Source organism: Mobula hypostoma, chromosome X1 (assembly GCF_963921235.1).
Source record: "Mobula hypostoma chromosome X1, sMobHyp1.1, whole genome shotgun sequence".
Classification (NCBI taxonomy): domain Eukaryota; kingdom Metazoa; phylum Chordata; class Chondrichthyes; order Myliobatiformes; family Myliobatidae; genus Mobula; species Mobula hypostoma.
In genome coordinates this window covers 6,535,119-6,552,720 of record NC_086128.1, presented here as the reverse complement: position 1 = coordinate 6,552,720, position 17,602 = coordinate 6,535,119, and the positions used below count along the sequence as shown (strand labels likewise).

The following is a 17,602-nucleotide window of genomic DNA, read 5'->3' as shown; positions in this document are numbered from 1 at the left end:
GAATGAGCTTTGTTATGCCCACAGGAAAAGTGGGTTTTTGGAGGATCGATCAGTTGCTCTTGAAGTGAGAAAAGGGATTGACTGGTGGGGAGTTGTCCATGTGTCCACCCTTGCCTGGGTTGATAGCTCCACCACAGGAAACCTGTCCCCTTTGTTGTGGTCACAGTCAGTGACTTTTAAAAGATTTCGGAGAACAACAGGAAGATCGATGGCGTCAGCTCACCTGAAGACTCAAATCTCTCCCTCTCTTTCTCCTTCACTACTCAACTCAAAACCGCGAACTGAACTGAACTTTACTCATCATCGTATGACTGTATCTTTTTACCCCTAGACTTAAAGAAGCTTGGTTTTCATATATATTCCACACTTACTTATATATAATCATTGCTAACCTGTTTGATATATCTACATCTATATTACTGTATTGCATAGTTACTAATAATATTAGTTAATAGCAATACTGGCCTCCAAAGTCTTTTCTATTTCTGCTGGTTCTTTATTCCCGTTATGGGGTATGTGACAGTGGCATTTCAATTCTGGTGGGGACCAACACCCCTCTTGTGCAAAAACCCCTGGGGGCCTGCAAGGAGAAGGCTGGGGAGAGTTTTGTGGGAACACTGTCCGTGCACCCAGTGTTTCAAGCTGCTTTTGAGGAAGTGTGTGGCAGCATTGGGCTGGAACGGAATTTAAATGAGGGACTGTGTGGTTCACCCAGTTGAAGCCAATGGTGGTACAGCCCGGGGAAGTAGTGAGAGTGATGGGGACCCCAAATTTCCCGGAATGCCTGAGGATGAGGCCCTCTTAGTGGACGCTCCAGAAGACCACGGGGGGGAGTCAGGATTTCCTGCTGGGGTACTGGTGAGGCCTGAATTGCAGAAGCCCTCAGATGTACAGGTGAGCAGGATGGTAGTGATTGTCAGGAACACTACGAAGAGGGGTCACCTTCAAGTGGGGGATGCTCTTGGCGCATTTGTTCCCGGTGATGGTAATGTCCAGTATCCCTGTGAGACAAGCCGGGGAGAAACTATTGGAAAAAGGGGGAAAGTTGACTGCTGAGTCATTCAACTTCGGGGACTCCCCGGTTCCTGCAGGTTGGAAGAGAAGGTTGGTAGAGAAGATGTTGAAGCTGGAAAGTGTCTTTTCCACTGACAAGTTTGATGTGGGTTGTTCCAAGAGCACTCGTCACACTATCCGGGTGACTGAGGATACCTCGTTCAGGGAAAGGTCGCGGCGACTGGCCCCTGCAGACGTGGAGGACATTTGGCAACATTTGTGTAAGTTGAAGGAAGCTGGGGTCATCACCGAGTCCTGAGGCCCTATGTGTCCCCAATAATAGCGGCCAGGAAGAAGAATGGGAAGGTACGGATGTGTGTGGACTATAGGACTCTGAACAGGCACATCGTCTCTGACCAGTATACGGTCCTGAGGATTGAAGATGCGCTGGCCTGTCTGAGTGGTGCGAAGTGGTTTAGTGTGCTGGACTTGAGGAGTGGATAGTACCAGATCCCGATGAGTGAGGCCGACAAAGAGAAGACGGCATTTCCAGTTTGAAAGGATGCCCCAGGGGATATCTAGAGCCCCTTCAACCTTCTAGCAGGTCATGGAGAAGACGGTGGAGGATATGAACTTGCTTGAGGTATTGGTGTATCTGGATGACCTCATAGTGTTTGGATCCACCTTGGAAGAACACGAAGTGAGGCTGCTGAAGGTGCTGGGGCATCTGAAAGCTGAAGGGTTAAAACTTTCCCTGGACAAGTGCCAGTTCTGCAAGACGTCTGTTAGCTACGTTGGGCACATAATCTCATGGGATGCAGTAGCTACAGAGGGGAACAGAGTGTGGCCCCTGCTGCTTTGGGGAGCTATGTCACCACGTTTTACACCTGGGTTGGACTTTGGGCTTTGCAGGAAGGGTTGGCGAATTACCTCAATGTCATAAGGACATGACTAAATTTGGTGGGGGAAGAGTGTAACGCGCAGTAAGGTTTCACTGCTAATGTAATGTTTTCCCTGTAGCAGCAATGTTTGGGTTACAACTAGAGATAATGGGGCTTTGGAATGTGCGCCATTCAATGAGAGGCATGTTGTTACTTTCTTGTGGGTCTGACAGAAGGGTTTTGCAGTTTTCTTGTCAGCGAGGGATGAAGAGAGAAGACATAAGTGGAGAAGTTGGTAGACCACAGTATGGATATGGAGTGGACTTGGAGTGAAGGTTTGGCAGTCGACGACGCTCATAGGAGGTCCATGGGGAAGGAATGGATGGAAAATCGTGAGCTCCAATGTGCACAATAGACTTCCATTAAAATGGGCCCTTTTTCTTTTTGTTTTCTTTACTAACCCTATAGTCAGATTAAGAATTATAAAGCTAAATCATTTAATTGCAAATGGTATACTGATATTTTGTGGTATGGATTTCTAACTGGGCAACACATCACGTAGCATCCGCATAAACAAGATTTCTCAAGTTTGGCTAGGCCGGAGGCTGTCTCCCCTTAGACAAACACATGCCGGCCGAACATTTCATTGCATCCTAGTGTATGTGACAATAAAATTATCTAAAATGAATCCATAATATGTATTTCAAAGCAATATGAATAAAAAGAGAAGATACTGGCAAAGTCAACGGTTCAGGCGGTACACGTGGAAAGTGAAACAGAATTAATATTTCAAATTAAGCTGGGAAAGTGAAAACACAAGCAAGATACAGAAGAGTATAGATCACAGAATGTTCATGATAGTGTGGAGCTCAAGGTTGTCCAGGGGAGGCGGTGCAATTTCCTGGCAATCTAGGACAGGAAAATTAATTTTTGTAAGTCACAGCTGACTGGTCTGAAGGAATGGAAGATTAATGAGGTGGTAGAGTGACAGAAACAGGATTCTGGAAACTGTGAGATACCAAACACAGTGTTGCAGATCAGCTAGCATCTGTGGAGAGAGAACATGAAAATGCAATTAATGTAGGATTATTTTCAATGGGTGACTGATGAGCAGCATGGAATCTATGGGCTGAAGGGCCTGTTATTATTTGGTTTGTCTAGAAATATTGGGTTATTACTAACAGTGGATAATCTGACATCAGAACTGACCGCTACTGATACAGTCTGGAAAGTAACAGTAGATGTTCTGGTAGCTTCACGGCTGGAGGTCCGAGGTAGACTGCTTTTTTTTGGTCACTATTGGTGACTCACAGACAAAGCAGCGTGATCACTACCTAACCAGCCTCACTAACCTACAGAACCTGGTCTCACCTTATCACAGATAATCCCTCTTCCCTATCCTCCCCATCCACCACTCTCTTGCACGATTTCTGACCCCCTTACACACCAGGAGTGCATTCAACAGCATTCAGAGAGTCACTGCTATTGTTTGCTCCACCAAATCCGCTCAGGTGACTGCCTGTTTAGTATTCAATCATCAAAGCCAGACTTGTTTCTGTTTTTAAACTGTCAACGTCTATTCCAATAGGTCATCAATAAATATTTATTACTGCAAAAGTGCCCATTGGTCGCTGGAACAGCTTGAAATTCCATGGTAACTATTTTACACTCCACTAATCCTTCAATAAGATAAATAACTGGCTCTAAAATTTATAACCTTTCCACATTGCTTTAATACTCGCTAAATAAATGAACCGAACTCTGCCATTGCTCTGTTTGGGCATGCATGGATATTTCACCAGGCAGCTTTCAAGCACGTGTATTGAATCTGCGAAGATTTTTACAAAAATGTTCTCTGATATTGGTGGAAAGGTACTGATTTATTATTCATATCCATGTGCCCTCGAGAATGTTGTCAGGGCAGGGTAGGGATGGGTTCCTTCTTGGACTATGTACAGTCTGTGAGGTAAAGCTATGTGCTCTAAGTGAGGACTTTAACCCACTGATTATAAAAGGAGGCTGAAGGCGCGGCTTTATTAGGAAACAAGCACAAACAGATAAATTCTTCAGAGAGATCATCTGAAATAACAACAGTACAACAGCTTTCTGTCTGCAAAACCTTTGCCAGCAGAAAACTAAAAACACTGGAGTTGAGGCAAATTAGTGCCAATCACTGAATATCTTTTCCATTTGCTTTACTCTGCCTTTATTACAGCAAGATGTTAATTGATAGGTACTCTAGCTTATATGCATGATATACTGAATGTGCAACGGATTCTGGTTAATTGGACCATCCGTTTATTTGGACAGCTATTTATTTTGGACAACTCTTAAAGAACAAAAGCTAATCAAGAAAATAGCCGGGATTCCTTTCAAGCAACACACATAAAAGTTGCTGGTGAATGCAGCAGGCCAGGCAGCATCTCTAGGAAGAGGTGCAGTTGACGTTTCCGGCCGAGACCCTTCGTCAGGACTAACAGAGACGAAGGGTCTCGGCCTGAAACGTCGACTGTACCTCTTCCTAGAGATGCTGCCTGGCCTGCTGTGTTCACCAGCAACTTTTATGTGTGTTGCTTGAATTTCCAGCATCTGCAGAATTCCTGTTGTTTGGGATTCCTTTAATTTATTTGGGACTCTACGCCGCTTAATTGGGGCAGGAGACTGTTGCTGAACAGTTTCTAACTAGTGTTAATCACATGCGCTTGCATGGCCATTAGACACTACACCGTGCTTAGAGTGAACAGTTTTTAAATAGCATCATTTGTATGTGTTTGTGTTCAAAAAGCACTGATAGTTGGCGAGAAATGAGCAGTAAGACAACTCAGAATTGTTTTGCTCACTGGGGTTTCAAGAATTCAGGCTTGGAGATGCCTGAAACAGCCAAGAGTAAAAATGAAACAATTTTTCAACAAGTTAGAACCTATGAAGAATTTGAAGGTATGGGCAATCATCTTGAACATTACGATGAAAATGAAGATGAGGAGGATGCAATTGTTGACAGCATTGTATGAGGGCAGGCCATTGTCTGCACTTGGTGTTTGCGCCGATTCTGTTCATTTGCAGTCAAAACAACACGATGCAGATGAATTCCTCAGTCAATAACTATTAGGAACTACTACACAGTTTTATTGTACTGTTGTATTATTGGCAGTGTTCTACTTTGTTCTGGATTTCATTGAAATACATAATTTGTTACTCAATTTGTCTTTTTTGTTTTATACACCTTTTTAACTATTTCCATGAAGCTTTGGCTAATTGGACCATAATGTACTGGTGCCGATGTGTCCCAAATAACTGGAATCCATTGTAGTACACATCAACATGCTACAATAGTAAGGTCTTTATTGATGGGTGAGACATGAAAGTAGTCTGGACAACCTAATATCATCTGAATATTTGTGACTCTGCCTGAAGATCTTCAGCAAACACCTTAGTGTGGAAGTCTCAGTATCCCTTTGTTATCTGCAGAGGTGACCCCTGGGTTTGTGATAATGGGAATCGGTGAACTATTCTAATGTCCCTCATTCCACCCTCAGCCCAGCTCCGGTTCACCGCCCTCATCCGGTGCCCGGATGGACCACAAGCCACGCACTAAGCTTGCAACTCTGCGTCATGGCTACTGGTTCTGTTGACCTGATTCTAGTATTCTCCAGTCTCCACCTCACTCTTATTCAGCATTAGTTTCCCTTTCGTTGCACTCACCTACACCTCATCAGTCTGATTAATCCTCAGTAAACAGCGTTTGCCACCTGTCAGCCTAATTTCCTTTTCCCTTTTCATCGCAAATCCCTGAAGTATGGAAGGACAAGTGAGTGTGATAACCAGATAACTATTTTAAACACGTGTGTCCTGAGGGTTTGTGATTTTTTGATTAGATTATCCAAGCTCTTCATCCACTTTAAACATACATTTAGACACCTGTGAGAGGCAGAAACCTAGACCAGGTTTTAAATTAGTCTGAAGTGAGAAAGCCTGGAAAATTCCTCTCAGCCCACTTAAGCAATCAAAACTGATCCAGAAGACCAGCCTGCATCACAAGCACATATGAGTATCGTCTGGCCTTGGCAAAGGTAGGTGCACTTACTCACACCACAAATTCCAGATCCAACTGAATCAAACTTGGTGCCAATTCCTTTACACACAGTGTGGGGAAGTCATCCAGTTTGAATACTTATGTCAGTGGATTAATCAGTATTTGTAGTGGGACAACCATTAACACCCTTTTGCAATGGAAACAGAAAATGTTGGCAATATTCACTCGAGTAACACACACAAAATGCTGGTGGAACTCAGCAGGTCAGACAGCATCGATGGAAATGAATGAACAGTCAGTGTTTTGGTTTCATAAGGGCAGAAATGTTATCTGTTATTCCCCTCCACTGGCGCTGCCTGACTTGCTGAGTTCCATCAGCATTTTGTGTGTGTTACTCAAGATTGACAGCAGCTGCTGTAGCTGCAGTGCCTCTGGAGCGGTATCACTGGAAAGAGAAACAGTTAACATTTACAGGTTGAACTCAGTTTACTCTCTTTCCACGGTTGCTGACTGACTTGCTGAGTATTACCAACATTTTCTACTAATGTTTCTCCTGCAGCATTTTGGTTTTCATTGCTGGATTGTCATTGTTAGTGACCGCACCTACAGCAGAGTTTCCCAACCTGGGGTCCGTGGACCTCTCGGTTAATGTCCATGGTATAAAAAAGGATGGGAACCCCTGTCCTACAGCTTAATGAAGAGGGAAGCTACACAAAGCTACTACAAGTTCCTTGGTCTTACCTCCTGTGAACACCAGGCACAGTATGGCTCTATTTCCAGACACTTTGCGCATGTTGATGCTCCTTTGCACTTATTGCTCCCTGAGGAAAGGACAAAAAACTTTCACAGATATACACTGTGTACACACATACACGCGCACACACATTATATGCATAGAATTACTGTAAATCCATTCCTTTGAACTTATCCTAGGAGACAATGTACCAACTCTCACCGGCTAGAAAACCTGTAGCATAGTGATTAGCGCAACGTCATCACACTTTGGGGCATCAAAGTTCTGAGTTCAATTCCAACATCCTCAATGAAGAGTCTGTATGTCTTCCCTGTGGAATGCGTGGGTCTCCTCCAGGTGCCCTGGTTTCCTCCCACAGCCCACAGATGTACTGTTAGTAGGTTAATTGTTTTTTGTAAATTATCCCATGATTAGGCTAGGGTTAAACTGGATCATTCAGTTTAGAATGACTGGTAAGTATTTTGCGTCAGTCTTCACTATGGAAGACACTAGCCAAATGCAAGAAATTCGAGAGTGTCAGGGGGCAAAAGTGAGTGTAGTTGCTATTACTAAGGACAAGGTGCTTGGGAAGCTGAAAGGTCTGAAGGTAGTTAAGTCACCTGGGCCAGTTGGACTACACTCCAGGGTTCTGAAAAAGGTAGTGGAAGAGTAGTAATGATCTTTCAAGAATCAATAGATTCTGGAATGGTTGCGGAAGACGAAAATTGCAAATGTCACTCCACTCTCTAAGAAGGAAGGGAGGCAAAAGAAAGGAAACTATAGGCCAGTTAGCCTGACTTCAGTGTGGGAAGATGTTAGAGTCGATTGCTAAGGATGAGGATTCAGGGTACTTGGAAGCACTTGACAAAGTAGGCCAAACTTAGCATGGTTTTTTTAAGGGGAAAACATGCCTGATAATTCTGTTGGAATTCTTCAAGGAAATGGCAAGCAGCATGAACAAAGGAGAATCAGTGGATGTTGTATACTTGGATTTTCATAAGGCCTTTGACAAGGTGCCACACATGAGGCTGCTTAGCAAGATAAGAGCCCATGGAGGTGCAAAGGGATTTAGGAGTCACTGTGCAGGGTTACCTAAAGGTTAATTTGCAAGTTGAGTCAGTGGTGAGGAAGGAAATTGCAATATTATCATTTATTTTGAGAGGAAAAGAAGGAGGAGGAGCTTAGGAATGATGGTGCCTAACGGCAACTCCTTTGTTTGCATCTTCGGAAACAGCTCTATTTCCATCTTTAATATCTCTATTTTTCCCTTTCAGGGTTCTTTTGAAGACCCAGACCTAGAGCTACATGCTGGCTTCAGTTCTTTGTAGGAATGGGACCCGCTCTCAGGGTTCACGACTGGCCAGTATTCAATATGCCAAGGATGCGGCCTAGGAGATTAGCTCGCCTTTGGAGTTCCAAGATCTCGTAGCTCTGGAGAGAGGCAGACCGAAGGTCAGTGTCTCTGCAGGAGTCCAGTGTGTCGTGGGATTTGGAAAATCAAAAGCAGAGAGCTGGCTGTTGGCTGTATGCCCAGAGACCCGAGTTCTTTGGGCACAGAGCTCGGAAAAAGCGACACAATGAACTTTTAACATTGTAAGCCAACGAATTGTTTCTTATGTCTCCTCTCTTGATGTGAAACAGAGACAGCTCTTTCTCCCTTATTAGGGAGAGAAAGAGCCTGTGGTATGTTGAATACCGGGTGAACGAGTAGTCTTTGGGGTACTGGAAGTTTGTGTCTTTATTGATGCCTTGCTGCACGCTTGAGTGCTCGGTGGTGGGTGCCGATGGTTTTTTTTGCTGTTGGGGGGGGTCGTTGCTTGCTGTTGCTTGTACGTGGGAGGGGAGAGCTGGGGGACTTTGGGGTTCTAACATTTAACTGTTATTCATTCTTTGGGGCACTCCTCTGTTTTCGTGGATGGTTGCGAAGAAAAAGAATTTCAGGACATATATTGTATACATTTCTCTGACGTTAAATGTACCTTTGAAACCTTTGAATATAAAAGCAAGGATATAATGCTGAGGGTTTATAAGGCACTGGTCAGACTGCTCATGGAGTATTATGAGTAATTTTGGGCTCTTTATCTAAGAAAAGACGTACTGGCATTGGAGAAGGTCAGGAGGAGGTTAACAAGAATGATTTCTTGAATGAAAGGGTTAATGTATGAGGACCATTTGATTGCTTGGAGCCTGTATTCGCTGAAGTTTAGAAGAATGAAGGAGGAGCTCATTGGAACCTATTGAATATTGAAAGGCTGTGATGGAATGGATGTGGAGAGGATGTTTCCGAAAGTGGGCGAGTCTAGAACCACAGGGTACAGCCTTAGAATAGAGGGACATCCTTTTAGAATAGAGAACAACAAATGACTTGGCCAGGGGGTGGTGAATCTATGGAATTCATTGCCACGGATGGCTGTGGAGACCAAGTCATTGAGTATATTTAAGGCAGAAGTTCCTGATCGGTCAGGGCATCAAAGGTTACGGGAAGAAAGCAGGAGAATGGGGTTGGGAGAGAGAATAAACCAGCCATGATGAGATGGCAGAGCGGATCCAGCAGGCCAAGCAGCTCCACTCTGCTCCTACATCTTATGGTGTCAGATACATATGTGGTCACAAGGAAGTGCGCTAGTGTCTTCAAGATAAGGAAGTTCAACTTATCACTCAACACTCAATAGATGTGCTGTTGAAAGTATCCTGAATGGTTGTATTGTGGTTGGTACAGCAATTTGAATGTGCAGGAATGTATGAAGCTGCAGTCAGTATTGACTTAGTCTAACATAGTGGGTCACAGGAGATGTGAGGCAGTTGTGCCTGCTGCCTCCTTTGTAGCCCCAATCCTTCCTGCAAATTATGGGCAGGGGAAGCTGGGGCACTCCTCTAGAATCAAGTCTCTGGTGGCTTCGGTACTGGCAGACTATTATCATGCAGCACAGGTCTCATGGCTAAGGGAGATTGGGGTATTCAATGGATTTCTTGGTTTTAGCAGAGAAACCACACACACTGGTCAGATGGAAGTAATAGTCTGTCACATGACCTTTCTGTTCTTGCCATATTATTGGGACAGTGAATAGCATTGACTTCTAAGTACCTCTGAGTTAAGCTCTAAGATCAGCAGTGCCTATTGCGCAGCAAATATGAGTAGCCCAGGCTTTGTCTTGTCGCCAATTTTACACCCAGATTAGAGCTCATAGACTTTCTTAATAAGAGAAGTTGTGCTCCATCTTTGAGATTTAAGCTTATACTCGCCACAAATATAACAGAGTATCGCGGCTGTTGCAAAATTGGCAAGTCACTTTGCTGCTGAAAATACAATTACTTTATTATAAAGAGTACACACAGTACACTATGCATGTAGAGTATGCGCATCAACATAATCGCAAACCAATATTCATGTAAATGCAATGCATAGAACGATATGTGTGTGATGCTTTTATGGCCTTTTTAAAACCTATCCTGCCATGCAGCATCCGCCCAAACAAAGTCTACCCAGGCATGCCTGGACAAGATAGAAAACTTTACAGCTTACATTGTGGGCAACATTTTAATTGACTTTAATTATGAACTGAAATAGCAAGTATCGGCAATTTTTTAAAAAAATGGTGCATGATAGGGAAATTTCATGGTGATTTTCATGATCAGCAGCCCAAAATATCTTAGATACACCCAAAAGTATTCAGGAAGCAAAATATTTGTTGTCTTGTGTAACTATCCAATTGAACATCATTGAGTGGCTTCTATCGCCCTCCGCCTGGCCCTCCCTGTCAACAACACTCACAAATCATGTAAGAAGCAATGAGGCAAACAGAGGGACTGAAACAGAAAATGTTCTTTCTGGTACCAAAAGCTGTCTAGAGACAGGGCTCTCTGACAAGGGGAGATAAAAAGATTTTGTATTCGCAGCAACAAACATGATGCCAGAGGAACTCAGCAGGTCATTAATTCATACAACATGGAAACAGGCCCTTCGGGTCCACACAATTCCCACTTAAGCTAGTCCCATTTACCCATGTCTGTCCCACATCCCTTTATACCAGGGCTTCCCAATCTGGGGTCCAGGGACCCCTCGGTTAATGGTAAGGCACTGTGGCATAAAAAAAGGTTGTAAATCCCTGCCCTGAACCTTTCCTATTCATGTGCCTGTCCAAGTAGCTTCTAAATGTTGTTGATATGCCTACTTCAACCACTTCCTTTGGTGGCTCATTTCATATACTGACCACTCCCTGGATGCAAAAATTGTTCCTCAAGTCTTTAGTAAATCTCTCCACTTTCACCCTAAATCTCCGATTCTTGTTTTCCCAGACTTGGGATAAAGACAGTGCACATTCACTCTCTGTATGCTCCTCAAAATTTTATACACCTTTATAAGATCAGCCTTCATTCTTCAGTGCAATGTAAGAAGTCCCAACTTGATAAAACTCTCTCTCCATAACTCAATCTCATCAACATCCTTAAATTTCCTCTGCACTCTGTCCAGCTTAATGGTATCTTTCAGATAGCATTGTGACCAAAACTAAACAATATTCAGCTGGACACATCCAATAGACAGTTGACATTTCAAGTTGAGGCCATATCCCCCACAAATGCTGCCTAACCCATTGAGTTCCTCTGGCATCTTGTCTGGTGCTCCAAGTTGCAGCATTTGTCTCATGTCTTTCCTTAGTAATTGTGCTGGTTCCAAAGTGCTCATCAGGACTGGGTCAGCTTCCTCATCAGGTTTGAAAAGAGGAACTGCAAATCTCCCCTGCTTGTTTCAGGTAACGCTGAGCGCCAAGGCCCTAACTGGGGTGGAGGCCTTTGAGTGACTGGGTTCTGCCATGCACTGCAAACAAATTGATATTTAAAATTTCTCATTCTTAACAACTCTCACTCTGTCAAAACTATGTTAAAATACACCCAGTCCACAGTCAAAGGTGTTGCAAAAAGATAATACCAACAAGAAGAGGAAGCTCTGGCACTCTTTCATGACTTACAATGAATGGCTTTATTGGAAGGGAGATAAATTCATTGCTAAGACTCAGAGTTGCTTGCCTCATTGAGTAATCTGCAAGTGGGAATGTGGGGTGTTGGTGAGGCCCTTCCACATGTGTCCAGAGTGCATACCCGAAGAGGCATTAGGGCCCTTGCAAATGCACATTTTTGGCCAAAGCTGAATGATCAGTATTTCTAAACATGAGAAAGTCTGCTGGAGATCCAAAGCAATGCACACGAAATGCTGGAGGAACTCAGCAGGTCAGGCAGCATCTATGAAAATAAGTAGAGTTGTTGTTCCGGGCCAAGACCCTTCATCAGGACTGGAAAGAAAGGGGAAAGATGCTGGAATAAAAAGGTGGGGGGGTGGAAAGAGGCTAACTGGAAGATGATAGGTGAAGCTAGGTGGGTGGGAAAGGTCAAGGGCTGGAGAGGAAGGAATCTGATAGGAGAGCAGAGTGGATCATAGGAGAAAGGGAAGGAAGGTACCCAGGGGGCAGTAATAGGCAGGTGAGAAGACGTGAAAGGTCAGAGTGGGGAATAGAGAAAGAGAGGGGGTGCAGGAAGGGAGGTTGTGTTCACCAGAAGGAGAAATCGATGTTCATGCCATGAGGTCGGAGGTTGGAGGAATACAAGATGTTGTTCCTCCACCCTGAGGGTGGCTTCGTCTGGGCATAAGAGGAGGCCATGGACCGACATGTCAGAACAGGACTGGGAATTGGAATTAAAATGTTTGGCCGCCAGGAAGTCCCACTTGTGGCAGACGGAGCAGAGGTTCTCAACGTAGCGGCCCCCCAATTTCTGATGGGTCTCACGAATGTAAAGGAGGCCATATCGGGAACACTGGACACAATAGGCGTCCCCAGCAGATTCACAGGTGAAGTGCGGCCTTGAGGAGAATGGAGGTGAGGGAGGCGGTGTCTGGGCAGGTGTAGCACTTAGGCCGCTTGCAGGGATCATTATTTCTGGTGTTATGGTGAGTTGGTCAGAACTCTCTGGCTTAGCACTTTGGCCAAAGGGCTCCTGGAGTGAGATGTCATTATTGTTACCACAGTGTTGAGGGAAACCTGGCAGAGCTCTGCCCTGTAAACACAAGTAGCAATTGGCCGTCAGCACCTCCTCATTTGAACCTTGCTCAGTTGGCCCACCTTCACCTCCAGACTCCTTTTAGGCTGCAATACAAGATGAGAAATCTTGGCTTCTCCTGGGACGGCCACCTTGATCCTTGGGCCTTGTCTATTGCTGGCAGCTCATCAGTATTTAACAACCAGGGCCAGCCTTCCAATCTGCCGCTGGGCTGGCTTTAAGAGAGTGGGGACAATGTGTACCGATTTAGGTTCCAATAACCTTCCAGGTCTGTTGAAATCCAAATGGGGACTATCGCTACAGAGAAAGAGCCCAAAGATACTTTCAATAAAAGTCAACAAGAGCTCCGTTGAATGCCAGATTGTAAAGCACATTACAATCAGGACCATCTGTTCACAGAGCCAGAATAAAACAGTATTTTGTTTTTATTACACCACTGTTTTAGAGGATGTAATTCCTCACTCCACCATTACAAATGTAAATCAGTGGTGATGGGAATATTTGACTTTTGCAGCCCAACGTTGATTAAATGGGCTGCAACAAAATACTCCTCAGTGAAGGACATGGAACGAAGACAACCAATGCCCAAAGTTCAAAGTACATTTATTATCAAGGTGTCAAGTCTACAACCCTGAGATCTGTCTCCTTAAAGTAACCCAAAAAAGCTCATGAAAAAAAGACTAACAAACACCAATGCGCAGAGAGAGAAAAAAACACCAATCATGCAAACAATTAAGGCAAGCAACAGCAATCAGAACTGAAGCAAGTCCATAGACACAAAGCCCAGAGCAGCCGGCGCAGGCCCACAGCCTCAGCGTCTGTGCCACAGAGAGCAGCGTGAACGTTGTGGGGCAGTGAGCAGAAACGGCTCGATCCTCAACTCTGGTCCCGAGACCTTGCCTTTTCAATCCATCTGGCCCAGTGTTTAAATTGTCTAAACACTGGGCTGTACCCCACACTAGGACCCAGGCTCCACTACAGCAATACGCTCTGGGCCTGGCCGGGCCCGTACTCAACCTTTCCAAAATGTCCCGGTGCTTAGATCAATCAGACTCGCTCTCCATTTACATGGACAGGCTTCAAAACTCCTTCGCTCCAACTTTCCTCTATTCAGCACTCTGTCTCAACCATGTCTTCACCCTGCTCTGAGCACTTGTCAACCTTGCTCTGACTTTGCATAGCACCCGCAAGCCTCGACCCTTGGGTCAGCCTTGCCTTCGCTCGCCTCTTCATTGTTTGCAGTGATCATTTACCACAAATTTCCACAGAAAAAGTATTTAGTTGTATTTCTTGCTTTATGAACTGCCAGTAAGCTATTGTCAGTCTTCAGTAGTGTCATCTTAAACCGGAACCCAAGGGGAAAACAGCGATTCTCCTTCCTTGGTGGTGAAGCAATCCATCATTACTGAGTAAACTGAGCACAGATTATATCTCAAGTTGACTACCATGGCCCAATTCCATGTCAGCTTTCCTCCTCACACTCTTGTCCTTAATCTCTACATTTGACTCCTGTCAAATGGACATAGCTGTGTTGAATCAGGAGAAAGTGAAAGAGACACCATAACCTTTGATGTCCTGGCTACTCAGATACCTATCAATCTCTGCCTTAAATACACCCAATGACTTGGCCTCCACTGCTGCCCGTGGCAACAAATTCCATAGATTCACCACCCTCTGACTAAAAAAATTTCTTCGCATCTCTGTTCTGAATGGGCGCCCTTCAATCCTTAAGTCATGCCCTCTCGTACTAGACTCCCCCACCATGGGAAACAACTTTGCCATATCCACTCTGTCCATGCCTTTCAACATTCGAAATGTTTCTATGAGGTCCCCCCTCATTCTTCTAAACTCCAAAGAATACAGTCCAAGAGCGGACAAACGTTCCTCATATGTTAACCCTCTCATTCCCAGAATCATTCTAGTGAATCTTGTCTGTACCCTCTCCAACGTCAGCAAATCCTTTCTTAAATAAGGAGACCAAAACTACCCACAGTACTCCAAGTGAGGTCTCACTAGCACCTTATAGAGCCTCAACATCACATCCCTGCTCCTATACTCTGTTCCTCTAGAAATGAATGCCAACATTGCATTCGCCTTCTTCACCACCGACTCAACCTGGAGGTTAACCTTAAGGGTATCCTGCATGAGGACTCCCAAGTCCCGTTGCATCTCAGAACTTTGAATTCTCTCCACACTTAAATAATAGTCTGCTCGTTTATTTCTTCTGCCAAAGTGCATAACCATACACTTTCCAACATTGTATTTCATTTGCCACTTCTTTGCCCATTCTTCCAATCTATCCAAGTCTCTCTGCAGACTCTGTTTCCTCAGCACTACCGGCCCCTCCACCTATCTTCGTATCGTCAGCAAACTTAGCCACAAAGCCATCTATTCCATAACCCAAATCGTTGATGTACAATGTAAAAAGAAGCGGCCCCAACATGGACCCCTGTGGAACACCACCAGTAACCGGCAGCCAACCAGAATAGGATCCCTTTATTCCCACTCTCTGTTTCCTGCCAATCAGCCAACGCTCTATCCATGTATGTAACTTTCCCGTAATTCCATGGGCTCTTATCTTGTTAAGTATCCTCATGTGTGGCACCTTAACAAGGCTGTCATTTGTAGCCCGCCTCCACAGCAACGGCTGGACACACTGCAAATGAGAGCCTTGCCAAAATGTTCCCAAACCAGGAGAACAAACAAGAACTCTACTACTCACACCTTGAAATCCCGACAGTTGTTGACTTCTGCTACATCCACGAATGTATGAAATTGAGATTTCATTGACTGCCACCAGAGCCATAAAGGTCAACAGTTAACAGTTGAGAGCTTAGATGATTGTTGTTGAGTTCTTGGAATGCATGACCATGTACTAACAGACCAAAGTCTCGTTAACCTTTGCCAATGCTCCCTGAGAGAAAAATTTGTCTTGCTGAGTAGCCAACAATGACTGCAGAGCATAATCTGATTGTTCTTTCCCTGAATGAAAATAGATGCAAAACAACAGAAACCCAAACCAAAAGAAAAGCAGGAAATGCTGGAAACACTCAGCGGGAAAATGCATAAAGCGAAAAAGTAATAATTTTGGTTCAGAACTGGGAAAGAGAGATTATAGAGCAACACCCACAATATGCTGGAGGAACTCAGCAGGTCAGGCAGCATCTATAGTTTCAGGAGAAATTATGGAAAAGGTAATTTTAAGACGCAGCAGCTGGGAGAAAATCAGTAGGGCAAAGTGAATATCAGTGTCAAGTGGGTAAGTTAGAGGGTGATAATGTTAGGTGTTGGCATTGACGGGGTGGAACACGTTCAGTGTGTCAGACAGGTCTCTGCCAAACTGCACACTGACAAGACAATGACTAACAAACCCATTGCAGAAAAAAAGGGAAATAATTATGATGTGGCTCCTTCACCCCGTGAAGTGGCTGCAGAGTCAGTCTATTTTCTTCTGACTCACCAAAGCAGGATATGAGATTCAGAGAGACTGCAGAAGCTGCAAGTACACTCACAGGAAGGGAGATTAAAGAGAAGGTTGATAACAGCTCGAATGTTATGAACGGAAATGATAAGGAAGCAATTGTTCCCATTGAGGAAAAGGACCTCTGATCAGTAACCAGGGCTTGCAGATAGCAGTGAGAATGAGAAAAGAGACATTTTACGCCAGGTATTCCGGAAGTCACTGGCTGACAGGATGTTGGAGCACATCCAATAATAACTTTCACAAAAGGAATTTAGACAATTTCTGAAGAATTTAACATAATTTTGGGTTGGGCACAGTGATGCTGTAGCTGCCTCTTGCTCCAGCAGCCTGGGAAAACATGCAAAATGCTGCAGGGATGAGTGCCAGGAGGGAGATCAGAGGGAGGGATGAGTGGACGAGAGAGATCCCTATGGAACGTGGAACCTTGGTGGTGGTGGGGAGAGGGTGGGAGGAGAATGAAGACATAGGTGTGCTTAGTACAGGGATTCCCAACCTGGGGCCCACGGACTACTTGCTTAATGGTATTGGTCCATGGTATAAAAATGGTTAGGATTCCACTGAAGATGCTGGAAGTTACGGAGAATGATGTGCTGAATGAGGCTCAAAGTGTGGTAGGCAGGAACAAAGGAAACCCTGTCCCTGTTGTGGCAGTGGGATATGGGGTGAGGGCAGATGTACGGGAAATGGAGATGCAATTGAGGGCAGCATCGATGGTTGTGAAAGAAAAACCTTGCTCTTTGCAGGAGGACTCCTCAGATGGTCTGGAATGGAAAGCCTCATCCTGAGAACAAATCCGGTGGAGAAAGAAGAAATGTGAAAAGTAGCAATCATGTCGTTCTCTTTACACTTGCATACAGGAAATGAAATTAAGCAATCCTGAATTTTGAAGAGGTATAGTCAAGATAACTGTGAGAGTCAGTAGGCTTGGAAAAGATATCAGTAGATAGTCTGGAGGTGGAGTCAGAGATCGAGAAAGGGGAGAGAAGTATCAGAGATGGACCAAGTAAATTTGATGGCAGGGTGGAACTTGGAGGCAGGGTTGATGAAATTGGTAGACTGAGCATGGGTGCAGGAAACAGCACCAATGCAGTCTTCAATGTAACGCAGGAAGAGTTGGGGAGTATTACTATTGTAGGCTTGGAACATGGACTGTTCCACATGAAAAGGCAGGTGTAGCCCCAGTAGCCTTGGTTTCTTTTAGACTTCCCCTGCTGACTTTGTAGATTTTGCACGTCCTTCCTGTGACTGCATGGATTTCGCCTGTTGTGCGCCAGTTCCTTTGCTCATCACAAAGTCACATGGGTTGGTAGCTAGCTGCCCACTGTGAAATGCTCCAGGTGCCGGCAGGTGGTAAAGAGGAAAAGAAATAGAACACGTTGCATAGGATTAAGTGGGAAATGGATTTAAAGGGATTGCTTCAAGAACTT

At 44.6% G+C, this 17,602-nt stretch overlaps 1 protein-coding gene across 1 annotated transcript in view; it reads right to left on the bottom strand.

Moving 5' to 3' along the window:
- Window positions 1-17,602, bottom strand: part of LOC134340486 (integrin beta-3-like) — a 143,299-nt gene that overhangs the window by 110,897 nt on the left and 14,800 nt on the right. The window contains exon 2 of the mRNA XM_063037797.1: window positions 6,649-6,728. Coding sequence (XP_062893867.1) covers window positions 6,649-6,728 — 80 coding nt within the window. The remainder of the gene's footprint in view (window positions 1-6,648; window positions 6,729-17,602) is intronic.